This window comes from Anopheles stephensi, chromosome 3 (genome assembly GCF_013141755.1).
Source record: "Anopheles stephensi strain Indian chromosome 3, UCI_ANSTEP_V1.0, whole genome shotgun sequence".
Classification (NCBI taxonomy): Eukaryota; Metazoa; Arthropoda; class Insecta; order Diptera; family Culicidae; genus Anopheles; species Anopheles stephensi.
The window spans coordinates 83,817,053-83,833,348 of NC_050203.1; the positions used below are offsets into that span (position 1 = coordinate 83,817,053).

General features: G+C 47.9%; 1 protein-coding gene and 5 non-coding genes across 12 annotated transcripts in view; 5 read left to right on the forward strand and 1 right to left on the reverse strand.

The window, feature by feature from the left end:
• Positions 1–104: 104 nt before the first annotated feature.
• The window catches only part of LOC118513779 (NADPH oxidase 5), a 65,054-nt gene continuing 48,862 nt past the window's right edge, over positions 105–16,296 (reverse strand). For 6 of the 7 annotated variants that reach the window (XM_036059960.1, XM_036059959.1, XM_036059958.1 and 3 more), the window contains 10 exons: positions 14,483–14,603; positions 14,294–14,359; positions 14,109–14,193; positions 12,982–13,067; positions 4,936–5,060; positions 4,378–4,853; positions 2,843–3,036; positions 2,595–2,716; positions 1,558–2,502; positions 105–1,477 (listed from right to left, as the gene is read on the reverse strand). In XM_036059960.1, the coding sequence (XP_035915853.1) occupies positions 466–1,477; positions 1,558–2,502; positions 2,595–2,716; positions 2,843–3,036; positions 4,378–4,853; positions 4,936–5,060; positions 12,982–13,067; positions 14,109–14,193; positions 14,294–14,359; positions 14,483–14,603 (3,232 nt within the window). In that variant the 3' untranslated portion in view covers positions 105–465. The remainder of the gene's footprint in view (positions 1,478–1,557; positions 2,503–2,594; positions 2,717–2,842; positions 3,037–4,377; positions 4,854–4,935; positions 5,061–12,981; positions 13,068–14,108; positions 14,194–14,293; positions 14,360–14,482; positions 14,604–16,296) is intronic. The other variant, XM_036059961.1, reaches the window with a different exon arrangement.
• LOC118514921 lies at positions 6,569–6,763 on the forward strand. The gene has a single exon (XR_004906896.1). It is a non-coding gene; the product is annotated as a U2 spliceosomal RNA (small nuclear RNA).
• LOC118514925 lies at positions 7,581–7,775 on the forward strand. The gene has a single exon (XR_004906900.1). It is a non-coding gene; the product is annotated as a U2 spliceosomal RNA (small nuclear RNA).
• Positions 8,593–8,787, forward strand: LOC118514922. The gene has a single exon (XR_004906897.1). It is a non-coding gene; the product is annotated as a U2 spliceosomal RNA (small nuclear RNA).
• On the forward strand, positions 9,613–9,807 carry LOC118514923. Its single transcript, XR_004906898.1, has one exon. It is a non-coding gene; the product is annotated as a U2 spliceosomal RNA (small nuclear RNA).
• On the forward strand, positions 10,625–10,819 carry LOC118514920. Its single transcript, XR_004906895.1, has one exon. It is a non-coding gene; the product is annotated as a U2 spliceosomal RNA (small nuclear RNA).

Below are 16,296 nucleotides of genomic sequence, written 5' to 3' on the forward strand. Positions count from 1 at the left end.
AAGCAGTTTAAAATTTTGAAAAATCTTCCAACTTGAATTTTGCCGTTCGTCTAGTGCAGCTATTTCGGATTTAAATTTAAAAAGACCTCGAGAACACAACCATCAATAGCTTCGTTCATGCCTCGCGGCTTTATTGATTTCGCTACTTCTAGTACAATAAATATAGCTGGGTGGATTTGTAACGAACCTAAACGTGTTGGCAGTGTAGTTTGTAAAATGTGCACATTTACATGACTATAAAAGTATTTTTTGCGTGCTGAACGATATCGCAATGACGCACTCTATAAATAAATTAACACTCAGGAATGAGTTTTCAAAAACAATAACGGCCGTCTACCGCTGGACGACGGGGGCCACCTCACGATGATGCAAACATTAACACAAAACGATAAATTAAATAATGTTCATATCAAACAGATAAACGCATGCTTCAAGATAGCCGACAGTTAGTAACAGAATAACAGCTTAGAACACTTCCTTGCGGAACTGGAACCCGAACTGGTCACACTTGTAGCGTAGGGTTTTGGCAAGTTGTGGCGGTCCACAGTAAAACACCGTCACCTTGCCCTTTTTCTGGTCCTGAATCTGTTTGAACACCTTGTCCCAGTTAGGGCGGCCAGCGTTGGTGCGCGTCTTGAGCCCGGTGATCAGATCGCGCTTCTCCTTCTCGTGCAGCAGATCCAGTGCGAGCTGTAAGCCGACCGCCTTCATGTCCGTCTTTTGAAGAGCGCTGGTAATGTACATGTGCATCTCGAGGAAGCGTTCCATCGCACCGCCAAGCTCTGCCTGCTCGATCTCGAGCTGCGAGAGCAGATTGACGAACCACTCGAACGATTGCTGATCTCGATTGATCCAGAAAAAGTCCACCTTACGGAGGTTCATGATCGTCGGTGGAATTTCGCTCGACCATTCGTAGGAACACCGTGGACAGCAGTGCCGAGCCTTCCAGTAGCGATGCATGATCGATTGCAGGATGGAAGCGAACGGCGTTACACCGATCCCGGTTGCAATCAGCACTGCATGCTGTGCCTGGAAGATATGACTCGAGGGTGCACCGTACGGTCCATCGATGTAGATCTCTAGCGGTTTGCCAACGGGGTAGTTAACCGGCCTTGTGCCAGGCGCCCCAGTACCGGCCGCCACGATTGCACTCTGGGAGGATCCTGTCGCAACTACCGCTGTGCCCGGGCCCGCCGGTACGGATCCTGCGGCTGTGCGACCTTCCTCGGCATCCTTCTGCGTGAAGACACCGGGCGACACGACGATCGAGTTGGTTGAGTCACGTGGCTCACAGTTTTCCAGACTCGGCGTCTTAAACGCAATGATCGTCGGTTTGTTGCGCATGTAGCGGAAGCTTTGCGCAAGCGATTTATTCTGAGGACTCAGGTAAGCCAGACCGAGCGATTGAAGTCGTGCCTTGCGAATTTGAACCTCATCGAACGAGCGTTCCGATTCCGAGCGCATGTACTCCCGCAGTCTGTTTGCAGAGGGGAAAGAGAATCCACGTCAGAAATACGCTATATAACTTGCATTAAAAGAGGCATCTCCACTACTTACACCATCATACGCTCCCGCTTCTTGAACTTGTTCTGCATGTCCGGCATCGAGAGCGATTTCTCCAGCGGTACCTTCTGCTGGAAGATCAACTTGTGCAAGCTCTGTTCCGGCGTAACCTTACGCTTCGCATCCTTCAGCTCGGATCCTGTTCCAGATCCGTCTGGTCCTGCGTCAACTCCATCACCGGAGAATCCTTCATTCGATATGCCACCCACACCACCAGCTCCACTCGATCGTGGAATTAGCTGATCGCGCCTAGAGAAGGTCCTCTGCAGCGTAGCCTGAATCTTCTTCAGAGCTCTGTTCTCCGACATTTGACGCTCGAATTTAGGCTGTCCGGACGTGGACGTCGTCATCGGAGACGGTGCGCTGTAACCCTCCATGGCAAGCTTCGAAGTTCCCGGTGGATGTCTCTGCTTCATAATACCGGCCGGTGTAGTCGCATCAGCGGCCCGGGGCATAGGTCCCACAGGTCCTACCGGTTTCGCTTTGTTGAGTGCCGATTCAAAGCTAGAACTCTTGTGGATCGTTCCGGTGGCAGTTGCTTTAAGCTTCTCCTGCACCACATCAACCGTACCGCCAGCGGTTGCGGGTGCGGCAACAGCTGACACCGAACCCGCACCAGAACTTCCCGCCACCAGGGCCGGTATTTCGCCGTTGTGCAAACGTTCCTGTTCTCGCTCGAAGAAGTTGTGCAGCCGGTTGGTCCACTCGCCGACCCCGCGAATGTGGAGCCAGATGTAGTCCTCCTGCTCCGGTGCACTGCTCAGCGTGAACGGATGCCACTCGTACTGAGCGATGGCGGGAATGTTCACGAAGACGTAGTCCCCCGGTCGGAAGCAAAAGTGTAGCGGACGCTTGATGACGAGATGCGTCACCTTGGAGGGAAGTAGCAAGCCGGACGAGATGTACGTCTTGCCGTGTTCCGTGCGCATCCAGACTAATCTTTGGGAACGGTGGTAGAGGACGAGGGAGCAGAAAAAAGTGAGGTTAGAGTCTTCTTTTGACGCAGGAGAGCATTATCTCGCTGTACCTACCTTATTGTGCGCTCGACCAGATAGATGAGACCGGGCACGATGAACCACTTCCAAAAGTTGGGCCCATGGAAGAGTACCAATATCCAGAACGGGACGTACAGCAGATGCGTCCAGTAGAACACCTACGAAAAAAGGAATTGAAGGAGTTTCGAGAAGAAAAGATTAGGCATGAGAAAAATCGGGGCACGACCACACGAGGGAGCTATCAAGCTATAATCTAACGACACAAAGGATCGAATCCAATATACTTCGAAGCTGCCACCGCGTCGCACGAACGGCTGCGAGCAGATGAACATGATCAGCAGGATCACCACCAGCACGATACCGGTCGGATTGGCGCAGCCTCCAATCAATCCGAACAGGCCGGGCCGGGAGGTAAACAGCCACTCGGCCGTGGTGTAGTTGTTGGCGTTGATTACCGGATCGTTCACAACGATCGTGGCTGGTATATGTACAGTGGGGGAGCCAAGGAGCAGAGGACGAATTGGGAATGTTGGTGTTGGTGGTTGCGATAGTATGGTCGGGAAAGATGGAAAGATAAACACAAAGAAGAAAGATTAGGGATTAAGGTTAATGAGAGAGTGTGCGTTACAAGTCGTTACAAGTGCCGATGGTCGTATTAGTGTACGCGTCGTCAGCCAGCGAGAGTCGTCGGAACTTTGGTGCCGAAGCTTTACGCTACAAAGTAAGCGTCGGGGAAATGCACCGGATGCAGCACCGGTTCGCGGAGAGTTAGTGAGGTAAATTAATTTTTAACGAGACAAATTCTACGCTCTCCGATCGGTTACGGTTACAGGTTACGGTGGCAATTATACGTCAGTCGGCCGGAGGATCGGTCGGTCGGGTCGGCTGATATTTCATCGATTATCGACCGGTGAGCAGGCTTCGGTGCCGGTTTAACCGGAGGTGCTTGTGATAAGGGAAAGGAGGCCTAAGAGGCCCGAGATAAGATTACGCCGGCGGTTGAGAGATTAAATCGAGTGACAGCTACAATGTAGAGCGTTCAGAGAGAGAGAAAAAAAGGAGGTAAAGATATCTACAAGAAGTGGTAAGATTTAACATTTATATACACTAAAGGAGTTGGTGGAATTTACAAGGAATATGTTATTAAAGAAGTGGACAAATTTACAACAAAAATATAAGGCAGACTAATTAAATATCTAAAATAGGGCTTGCAAGCGTAACCATTTACGATGCTTCGCCGATTAAAACACAACACAACGAAAGACACCGAAAAGCTCACTAAATTGAGTTATAAAAGTATAATTTACGATATCGCTCGCTTGCGATTTTGCTTTCCGTTCCGTCGATTTTAAGACCTTATCCCACCACACAATCGGCGATGGTGGCTCGTGCAATGTATAGAAGTGCATTCGGGCCGTACGCTGCAGGGAGACATGCACTGTCACGGCGCATTTTATGACTTCCTCTCGATTTTATTTTTTTTTTTTTGTGGGAAGGAAATGAGCGATTGGAGCACCTCATCTTTCCACCGTCGCCACTTCGGTTTGGGCGTAAAATAAAGCCATAAAGCCATGATTACGATTCCGCCCTGAAGGAACCAGCTATCCGGCGATGCTGCTAATGGTAATGGTAATAAAAACGGGGAATAATAATTTCATCACGAATCGAACTGACCGAGAGAAGTACGGGAATTCGATTCGATTTGTGTTTTTGCGCTTGCAATCTCTTTTTTTTTCTGTCCCGCTGTAGTTTGCTTGTGGTTGTCGTCGATGTCGATGGCGTTCGATTGGGTCCCCGAGTGTCACGGTGATGTACTTACTGAAGTTGAACAGGTGCATGATGGTGTGGACCAAGCTGAAGATGGCCACCAGCATGCCCGTCAGCTTGTGCAGATAGATGTGCTGATCGAGCGGCAGGAACGCGGTAAACCCGCGGGTCCTCAGAAATGTGATACACTGGCGCAGCATCAGCACCAGTATGAAGGCACAGTTGAAGTTGAGACATTGCCCTGGGAATGGAGTGATGTTCAGTGATGTTCCGGGAGCGCTTCTCAGCCACGGTGGACCAGATTGCTTACCACAAGCACGCGCCATTATGACGAACCCGTTCGAGTTTCGGTACTGGATGGCACGCGAAACGAACAGTCCCACGTTGATCAGCGTAAAGATGGTCAGAAAGGACAGATACACGTAGTTGTTCTTGATGTACGGTGCGGTCAGCTGGTGCGGCAAGGGTTTTTTCTTGCGCTTCTTCTTCGTGTCGTCCTGGGGCAGTGGGACCAACCATCGATCGATACTGTTAGAGCAAAAAAAAAAAACAACGGGAGGCATCAGTGAAGCTTGCGATGATCGTAGACACCACAGTGAGCCGATCGTACCTTATGCTCAGATTCTCCAGCAAACCGCCATGCTTTTCGAGCTGATTTTTGAGCGCCTCGTACGTAATGGCACCGCGATTGTACTTGTCCGCATCCTCAAACATGGCCATGGTAAGATCCTCGATCTGCGAAAGCAGAAGCATTAAACGCATTAATGTCACTCATGAGCGCAGCGATCGTTGGGGGAGCAAAATAATTAGCAATCATTAAAGGTAATTTATGAAGATCTGCTTCCTTCGGGACAGTGGAGGTGCTATTCGGTGGTGCCACGCTGACGACTTCCCGAACCAGGTTGATTCGAAGGTGTGGTAGACGATGTTCTGACACGGTTCCTGCCCTCCTTGGGGGCAACTCGTCTCAACTGTCAGTACTGGCAAAAGGGGCCCTTTTCCTGAGCCGCTAATGAGCCGCCCCAATACCTCAACCGGGCGCGTAAATTAATCTTCAACGCTGACTAATGGCTTTCCCCGCCGGTCAGACATCCGGAGCGGAGTGATGACCGGTTCCCGGGTTCCTCCTTGCGAGAAGGAACCTGTCGCCCCGACTCTCCAGCATTTACGGCAGCCGGCGACTGCGATTTGTTAGCAATAGTACGTTTTAATGATAATTTATTCCATTACAAAATTATGAAACAAATTAGAGCGCGATTGTCCGTGTGTTTGCCGTCGCCTAGACGGGTGTTGGGACCCGGCCCGTCCGGTTTCTTCTTCTCCTGCCGGCATAAGAGAGTGAGCATGAGTGCGTGCGTGCTTGTGTGTGTGTGTGTTTGTCACACAGCAGTTTGCAGCTAGGTGCGAATTACCAAACCATTTCACGTTAGATCAGGGATAACCTGACCGGGTTTGACGGATTGGAGTGCGAGTCGCTAATCCGGGACGAGAAATCTGCAAACTTTTCTGCAACTCATCCAAACAGACAGGGGGACGTGGGGGCAAGGGAGGGATGGCTGAAGCGAGTGGTTATTATTTTTTGTTGTGGCCTGAAACTGACCTCCTTCCCCTTCGCAGGATGGTTTCACTGCTAACCGAATTAACCTGCGCTTCAACAGGTGATGGTGGTGCGTACTCATTGACTCTGGCGGGTTTTTTCGGGAGACGGGTTTTTTTTCTTGTAGGGACAGGGACCCAAAAATGGTCTGACAGTGTATTAAGAGAAAATCATTAATCATGCTGAACTACGACGACGACGACGACGACTACTGCTGCTGAACGGGGTAGCTCGGATCACCCGCTTCTGACGGATGATGTTAAGCTTTTCGGGCAATGTGAATGATTTATTTTCGCCATAAGTTTTATTAACCCTAGTGTCACTACTAATGATGCAGGTTTTTGTGTACAACCTAATATTGAGATATTTAACTAATATTTATTGGAAGCGAATTGCTTGAATCTAAATTTTTGCTGCTACCTAAATGTTGTACCGCACTGTACTTTAATCCATCAATCCGTACCTAAGGGAGAAGAGAGTGCGTGTGCGCTACCTGCGTGAGACCCAAGTTCCCGCACGGATCTATTCCCTTTCCCACTCCATCCTTCGCTTCCCAAGAGGACCAAAAGGACGAGCGTTCGTTATACATCGCTAGAGTAACATAGCGTCCGACAGGGCCTACGCCCGGAAGAACCCATCCTCAGGTATCGCTTCTCGGCCTAAAGGCTAAGATCAAAGTGTAGTATCTGTTCTTATCAGCTTAACATCTGATAGCTCTTCCATTGGAAGACAACAAATGTTAAACTGATTTTTGGAAGGCGAAGGCTAGACTCGGGGCTTGCTCCACTACCTTCACGGGTTGGCCCGGTATTGCAGTACCGCCGGGATCGGCCCACGTAACTCATAACAAAACTTTGGACCATCTAATTGTTGGAGCCATGATGGATCATCAGAACTTTTCATCTGTTATAAAATCGTATGGATCATACTGAGATGTCAAGTGCGATGATAAGAATGGCTCTCATATGCTCGTCCAAACGAAAAGAACCCGCTGTAAGGATCTCTTCTGATTGACAATGATCTTGTCCTGAAGTATCATTCTATGCGCAAGACCAGCCTCGAACTCTTCGTCATTTTTTTAACGATGATTTATGGAGGACTTGGGTATCTGAGATCACATTTGCTTCTTTGACCTTGTCAAAATGCACGGCAGCACGGGCCTTTGGTATAAGTTTGCAGAAGCAGTTCTAAAGCGGTGTTAAGTCAACAATTAACCTCTAACTCCTATTCTTCCCAATACCATATCAAGCTTGCTCAAAGATATGCTTTGGTAGACAAACTATTTCAAAACTTCCAAATAGCGCTAATAGACGAATGAAGTCTAAAAACTCAAAGTCTCTGTAAATTTACTTTCCAACAAACCTTCGATCTAACCAAAAAGCATTAGGACCATTGGGCTTCAGGACTAAGGATAAAGTCTAGTCGGTACACACCATTTATTGGAGGGGAAAAAATATTGCGAGAGTATGCGTGTGCGCTACCTGCGTGAGACCCGAGTACCCGCACGGATGCTGCACAGATCTTTAATCTTCGTATATTCCCTTTCCCATTTTATCCTTCGCTTCCCAAGAGGACCAAAAGGTCGAGCGTTCGATATACATCGCTAGAGAAACACAGCGTCCGACAGGGCCTACGCCCGGAAGAACCCATCCTCAGGTATCGCTTCTCGGCCTAAAGGCTAAGATCAAAGTGTAGTATCTGTTCTTATCAGCTTAACATCTGATAGCTCTTTCATTGGAAGACAACAAATGTTAAACTGATTTTTGGAAGGCGAAGGCTAGACTCGGGGCTTGCTCCACTACCTTCACGGGTTGGCCCGGTATTGCAGTACCGCCGGGATCGGCCCACGTAACTCATAACAAAACTTTGGACCATCTAATTGTTGGAGCCATGATGGATCATCAGAACTTTTCATCTGTTATAAAATCGTATGGATCATACTGAGATGTCAAGTGCGATGATAAGAATGGCTCTCATATGCTCGTCCAAACGAAAAGAACCCGCTGTAAGGATCTCTTCTGATTGACAAGGATCTTGTCCTGAAGTATCATTCTATGCGCAAGACCAGCCTCGAACTCTTCGTCATTTTTTTAACGATGATTTATGGAGGACTTGGGTATCTGAGATCACATTTGCTTCTTTGACCTTGTCAAAATGCACGGCAGCACGGGCCTTTGGTATAAGTTTGCAGAAGCAGTTCTAAAGCGGTGTTAAGTCAACAATTAACCTCTAACTCCTATTCTTCCCAATACCATATCAAGCTTGCTCAAAGATATGCTTTGGTAGACAAACTATTTCAAAACTTCCAAATAGCGCTAATAGACGAATGAAGTCTAAAAACTCAAAGTCTCTGTAAATTTACTTTCCAACAAACCTTCGATCTAACCAAAAAGCATTAGGACCATTGGGCTTCAGGACTAAGGATAAAGTCTAGTCGGTACACACCATTTATTGGAGGGGAAAAAATATTGCGAGAGTATGCGTGTGCGCTACCTGCGTGAGACCCGAGTACCCGCACGGATGCTGCACAGATCTTTAATCTTCGTATATTCCCTTTCCCATTTTATCCTTCGCTTCCCAAGAGGACCAAAAGGTCGAGCGTTCGATATACATCGCTAGAGAAACACAGCGTCCGACAGGGCCTACGCCCGGAAGAACCCATCCTCAGGTATCGCTTCTCGGCCTAAAGGCTAAGATCAAAGTGTAGTATCTGTTCTTATCAGCTTAACATCTGATAGCTCTTCCATTGGAAGACAACAAATGTTAAACTGATTTTTGGAAGGCGAAGGCTAGACTCGGGGCTTGCTCCACTACCTTCACGGGTTGGCCCGGTATTGCAGTACCGCCGGGATCGGCCCACGTAACTCATAACAAAACTTTAGACCATCTAATTGTTGGAGCTAAGATGGATCATCAGAACTCTTCATCTGCTATAAAGTCGCATGGTTCATTCTGAGATGTCAAGTGCGATGTTAAGAATGGTTCTCATATGCTCCTCCAAACGAAAAGAACCTGGTGTAAGGATCTCTTCTGATTGACAAGGATCTTGTCCTGAAGTATCATTCTATGCGCAAGACCAGCCTCGAACTCTTCGTCATTTTTTTAACGATGATTTATGGAGGACTTGGGTCTCTGAGACCTCATTTGCTTCTTAAACCTTGTCAAAATGCACGGCAGCACGGGCCTTTGCTATAAGTTTGAAGAAACAGTTCTCAAGCGGTGTTAAGCGAACAATTAACCTCTAACTCCTATTCTTCCCAATACCATATCAAGCTTGCTCAAAGATATGCTTTGGTAGACAAACTATTTCAAAACTTCCAAAGAGCGCTAATAGACGAATGAAGTCTAAGGACTCAAAGTCTCTGTAAATTTACTTTCCAACAAACCTTCGATCTAACCAAAAAGCATTAGGTGCATTGGGCTTCACGACTAATGACACAGAAGGATTAAGTCTGGTCGGTACACACCATTTATTATAGGGGAAAAAATATTACGAGAGTATGCGTGTGCGCTACCTGCGTGAGACCCGAGTACACGCACGGATGCTGTACAGATCTTTAATCTTCGTCTATTCCCTCCTATTCCATCCTTCGCTTCCCAAGAGGACCAAAAGGACGAGCGTTCGTTATACATCGCTAGAGTAACACAGCGTCCGACAGGGCCTACGCCCGGAAGAACCCATTCTCAGGTATCGCTTCTCGGCCTAAAGGCTAAGATCAAAGTGTAGTATCTGTTCTTATCAGCTTAACATCTGATAGCTCTTCCATTGGAAGACAACAAATGTTAAACTGATTTTTGGAAGGCGAAGGCTAGACTCGGGGCTTGCTCCACTACCTTCACGGGTTGGCCCGGTATTGCAGTACCGCCGGGATCGGCCCACGTAACTCATAACAAAATTTTGGACCATCTAATTGATGGAGCCAAGATGGACCATCAGAACTCTTCATCTGCTATAAAGTCGCATGGTTCATTCTGAGATGTCAAGTGCGATGTTAAGAATGGTTCTCATATGCTCCTCCAAACGAAAAGAACCTGGTGTAAGGATCTCTTCTGATTGACAAGGATCTTGTCCTGAAGTATCATTCTATGCGCAAGACCAACCTCGAACTCTTTGTCAATTTTTTAAACGATGGTTTATGGAGGACTTGGGTCTCTGAGACCTCATTTGCTTCTTAAGTCTTGTCAAAATGCACGGCAGAACGGGCCTTTCGTATAAGTTTGCAGAAGCAGTTCTCAAGCGGTGTTAAGCGAACAATTAACCTCTAATTCCTATTCTTCCCAATACCATATCAAGCTTGCTCAAAGATATGCTTTGGTAGACAAACTATTTCAAAACTTCCAAAGAGCGCTAATAGACGAATGAAGTCTAAGGACTCAAAGTCTCTGTAAATTTGCTTTCCTACCTACCTTCGATCTAACCTAAAAGCATTAGGAGCATTGGGCTTCAGGACTAATGACACAGAAAGATAAAGTCTGATCGGTACACACCATTTATGGATTGCATTTATTGGAGGGGAATAAATATTACGAGAGTATGCGTGTGCGCTACCTGCATGAGACCCGAGTTCCCGCACGGATCTATTCCCTTTCCCATTCCATCCTTCGCTTCCCAAGAGGTCCAAAAGGACGAGCGTTCGTTATACATCGCTAGAGTAACACAGCGTTCGACAGGCCCTAGGCCCGGAAGAACCCACCCTCAGGTATCGCTTCTCGGCCTAAAGGCTAAGATCAAAGTGTAGTATCTGTTCTTATCAGCTTAACATCTGATAGCTCTTCCATTGGAAGACAACAAATGTTAAACTGATTTTTGGAAGGCGAAGGCTAGACTCGGGGCTTGCTCCACTACCTTCACGGGTTGGCCCGGTATTGCAGTACCGCCGGGATCGGCCCACGTAATTCAATACAAAAAATCGTAGAGTTAGGAAGATGGCGTAGGAAATGTGATACGGATCTCACTTACAATGTGAAGTTCTATAGCCTATCTTGCGATGATGATTTTGGCGGGTTTCAATCTCACCAACGTTGTCGGCTTCTGTGTATCAAGCCACACACACAGAACCTTCTGCAGTACAGAACACTCTTCTTCACACGACGCGAAGCTCAAGTGACAACGTTTGCACCGGATATCGTCCGTTAATAGTTTGACAGCTCGACGCAGGAAATGGGGGTCGTACAGTTTGTCTGTCTGTTCGATGTGCTGTTTCATTATTTATTTACTTTTTATCATCACAATCGCACAGCTCCTTTGCTAGACAAGCGAAAGAAATGGTGCTGAGACTGTGGCGTTTTTTTTTGTAACTAGCTTTATAATTTAATTAAAAAGTCACCACAATGGCCGGTGAAGTCGAACTGGTTTCCCGGTTGATGTTGCGGTTAACCGTCAGTGGTGGTGGCCCTGGCGAGAAGGCTTCCAAGCCGCTCGAGGCAGTAAGAAATACAGACTACGTCTGAAATCGATAGCGAGAAACAAAAAGTTTTCCCTTATGTTTATGCAGACGTTTTGTCGGCAAAGAAAAAGTGGTGGAAGCCCTCCCCGAGGAAATTAGATTAAGTACGGTAATGGAGAAATATAAATAATTTATCACTGTCCGCACGGCTCACACACACACACGCGCGCGCTTCCGTTGCGAGAACCGTTCAAATCCAGTTCTCTGATTATTGCGCGTTTTTTTTGCACCCCGCTTTCCTTGGACCTGTGTGGCTTATGAGCGAGAAAGACCTAAAAGCACTGTTAATTGTATCTAATTTAGCTCGGTTTGCGACTTACTATTCATCAGGCGCACACGATTACTCAAATAATCATCAAATGCTAATGAAACCAATGAATCCGAATCGCTCCCCGGCCCCGGATCATCGATCGACAATTGAGATCGATCAATTAAATCGCACGATCGCGGGAGCGCAACGGAGCGGCACCCAACCGCGATCGGGATTTTGAGCGAGCCATCGCCATCGTTCAGGATCGTCGCACGATTGCCGACCGGGACACGCGGTCGGGATAATTAATTAGGTTTGAAAAATTGAAAGCATAATTTATGCGTGCATCGAAGGGCACAGTGTGGGGTATCCAGGAAGGGTAGATTGGTTGCGAGCGATATGCACCAGCAGCACAACCGTTTACGGGCACCATTAGGAGGGTCTGCGCTTCGATGGCCGCATGGTCTGCTGGAGTGGACACGGAGGAGGGACAAATTGTCCGTACGTCTTAAGTAAAAGCTCAGCGGGAGAGATTGGTGCGACCTGATTGGAGAGAATGGCGTCTCTCGGGGGGGGGGGGGGGGGGGGGAAGCAAGGGGGCATTAGGGCTAAATTACTTCATCAGCTGGGCGAGCTGTTCCCCCTGCAACTCACGAAGCATTCAGTGCATTTTAATTTGAAATTTTCATCTGAAGAAAAACTGAATTTCCAATCGAAAGATCGCGACTTTGTACTAAAATTTAAACGTACAATCGCTGAACGAAATATGACAGCGACGAAGATCGAAACGGCACACAACCAGCGTACAAAGTAATGGCTGGTCGCGCAGCACCGGTTCGCCTTTTTAATGAAATGCGCATTCATCTCGCCCACTTTTTTTTCTGCTATTGATAAACACAAATATATAACCACAACAACAAAAAACAAGATATCTCCCCGGATCTCCCAAGCCAGCCCGAGCCAAGCGTCGCTTATGATGAATGTACTGCTTGAGACTTGAGTTGAAGCAAAACAGCGAGACGGGAAAGCGAGTCCGCTTGATAAACATTCGCGACTTTGATGCTGTGATACCGTTGCATTTGATTTTGAAGTCCTGCCATGTGATACATGTTCGACGGCGACCGCTATAAATTACTGTCCGTCCGTCCGCCCGTGTGTCGTTGGCTCGCTTGCCCGAGCTTCACCTGCTACGAGCGGGTGGACATCCAATGCAATAGCATTGCTGCTTCTAAGCTTGTTCCTGCGGACACCAAACCGAAAACATAACCTGCCCCACAGTTCCCAGCCTGCATTGGGGACATCGAGAAGACGAGAGGGGGGGGGAAGGGGGGGGGGGAGAGTGAAATAAAAATGTGTACCAACCTGATCCTCGGAGAATCGCATGCCGTTCTCTTCCATGCACGCCCGCATGACGTGCTGTAGCTCACGGTGTTGAATCAGTCCGTCACCTAGGTGCGTTGGTGCGTTTGTTTGTTTCCCCCGGTCGAGAAGAATGGATATCCAGCGTATGCAAAACAAAAAAAACAGAAAAAGGAACCAAACGCGAGGCTACTTGTTAGACTTTGTTGGAATGGAGCGGGGCACAAGTTCCTGAGCTTCAGTTGGTGGTTGGTTTTTCCTAGAATCAAGTCACCATTAATTTGCGTCTCCAGCGTACCAGCATGGTGCTGCGGTAATGTAGCCATAAAGCAGATAATGAGACCACCGATCGAGATGCTTATCGAGTCGCTAGTACGTTCGTACCTCATGATCCTCATGTTGCTGTCACGACTCGGCGTCTCGATCGTGGCATTCTTCGTGGTTTCTTTGTGGCACCTGGTCAATGTTTAGCTCGCTTGACAAATGCTTTCATTCATGGGGGACTGTAAGCTGCCCGGGCCTATGTGGACGAGGAGCGGCCACGGAGAAGATTATTGCTCGACTATTTGACACCAGATTGACAGTGGCGCGAGTGAAACATTCCTTTGACGGTAGGCTCGCAAATGAAAAGTTCGATTGTTCCATGAATGGCCGTGTGTGTGGGTCATTGTGTGTGGTTAGTGTGCGTCGTTACGTACGATGATAGATGTACGCACGGAAGCTCGGCGTGCGGTTACCGTGACTGGCTGGATAGAGAAATCCGGCCAAACGCGAAAAGAAAACGTTGACGTGAGCTGTCAGGGTAGTCTGTGTGTTGCTTCGTGAGGTCGGGCCGGTGGTCAATCGAGCAACGAAAAAATGCCGCAGGAAGCTTTCGTCTGCTCGCAGGCGTTAAAGCAAGTGAAACCAATGTTAAGCCGCCGGCGATTATGTGCCAACGAACGGAAGGGGGACCATGATCGTTTCCTGCAGCCAGCGCTTTAATCGAGCGAAGGAACTGTGCATAAGTATAGCGTTCGGGTTGTTGTGTTTTCCCCTCGGCCCAGAACTATACACCCCGAACTGTCTATTAATTATCGATTCTTCCAATTAGGGAGGATAAATCAATCGAAATGTGTCCGATACCGTACCGTCCAAATCATACACTTTGAAGAGGAACTTAATTTTGTCCTCTGGCGACTGTCCGGCAAACTGGTGGATGGCATCGATGAATTCCTGTTGGAAAAGGGGCACAGAGGAGGGATTAGGAGGGAGGGCAGCAAATGAGCGGTTTCGGCAACGGAAATGTCACACGGGTCGAGAATAGTCAGCCTACCTGCAGCGAGATGGAACCCGAGTTGTCCTTGTCGAAGATTTGGAACACACGCTCGGTGAAGAATGGCTGATGGGAATTGCAGAAATGATACCGGTGGCCACATTACAGGAGGTAATTGGGAGTGATTTGGGTTTGGAGCGATCTGCTGGGTCCGTGGGTCCGAGCCAGACGCCCCTAGTCGGTACTTACGTTTTTGGAGGTAACAATTTTCTTAAACTCCTCCCGGCGTATCTCCTTCTCGTTGCCGACCGTTTTAATGAACAGTTGCTCCAACCGCTCCAGGGAAGATTTGTCGAACCCGGTTCTTGGGCTGCAAAGAAGGGAAAGTAAGTCGATAGGTTGGCTACCAATATTTAGGATGCTCTCTTGATAGACACTGGGTTGTGTGGCCTTGACATTTACACTAAAAAGCCAGGCACATTAGTAACACTAGTCTACGTCTACTAAAGTGGATCAATTAAACTTCAAACGTGCTGAAGCTTCTTTATATGCCCGTGACCGATCGTGGGCATCGCTTTGCCCAATATGGCTTCCAACCCACCTGTCATCGTCACCGTTGGGGGAAAAGGTTATGTGGACCAATTTTGGTAATCCTCATGCCTACGCGCGTGACTCTTTTTCGATCTTTTATTCATACCAACTCACTCTCTTAAGTATCTCTTTTGTTCTACAAATGCTCAAAAGCGTTTCCCTTTATCACTTAATTGTGACTCCACTTCGCGCGATAACAGCGATATTAACTTCTGTCTTCAATTAATTGACATCTGTTGTCTTCGCTTGACACCGTTTGACGTGAATAGGCTTCATCTCAAAAGCCCTTTTAAGGAGTTCACACTGGGCCGGGAGTTGTCTATTGTTTGTTCCATTCATTGTTTCGGTTGCCATGGCTGCAAACTGAGCAAGACGCAAAACCTTCAACCGTTTGGCAGACAACTGTTAAACTTTGCTCAGTTCCAGTACCCAAACATGGTAAGCATCGGATCACAGATAATCGATCGCGCAGTGAGCGAATTCGAAGGAAAGGTGTATCACCTTGAGAAGTGCACACGTGCCTGATAACCTTACTGCTTGGCTGACAAAAAAAAAATGGTTTATTGGCTTTCTTTGGGTTTCCCCCGAAACGTGATTACTTCTGCCGAATAGGGACCCAACGGTATCGCGTTGGGCTGGCGTTAAGGTGGCGTTTCCTCAAAAAAATAAAACAAGGCTAGTCGTGGCCGTTTTCGATGGCTCCGGGGCAAATGACAGCCAGATAGGGAACCTACACGCAACTACACGCGGGTAACTCAAAATCGTAACAGTCATGTTGGCCAAGGACGCACGTCCGCTTGAGGTCCGAGAGCACCAGCTGGTGCTGCTGGAGCTTGTAGCAAGAAGAGGCCTCATTTTGTTGGAGCATTATTTGACGTAAAGAAGACACATGAGTGTTGCATATGTAATGATCGCTTCTCGCAACTCCAACGATCACGTGTAACATCGTTTAGTACAAGTAATGGATGCTTCCTCCATGGATGTTTTCTGAACCATTCTGCCATCTGCAGACAGCGATCGTTTACCGATCGTTCGCGTTGACAAATCGCTAGACATTCCCCATGGTGAGTTGGACACCGACCGACCGATCGTGCCGGACATCTATCACGTGTGTCCACACCGCTTCCCGGCACACTATAAATCTTGATTAGCCATATGGACGCTGCGGACGGTGGTACAATATTCGCAGGTTTGCCTTTTTTCCGCATCTCATCCATCTCCGCACGGATGCACGTGCACGATCAAATAAGGATCCGGCGAGATTGTGAGGGAAATAAATCATTCCATCCAGCTACTGCGACGATCTCCACCCATCATGGTTGACCGCCATTTAACATAAACGGATGCCCGGCGATACCGAGGGCGCAGGTCACGCGATACAGTCTTCGATCAAGTCCGCGGGGTCGTGTTCGAAAAAGTGGCCAGTTCCTCGAAATTCGTCGCGAAATCTAATCTACCGAGCGATCCACGCG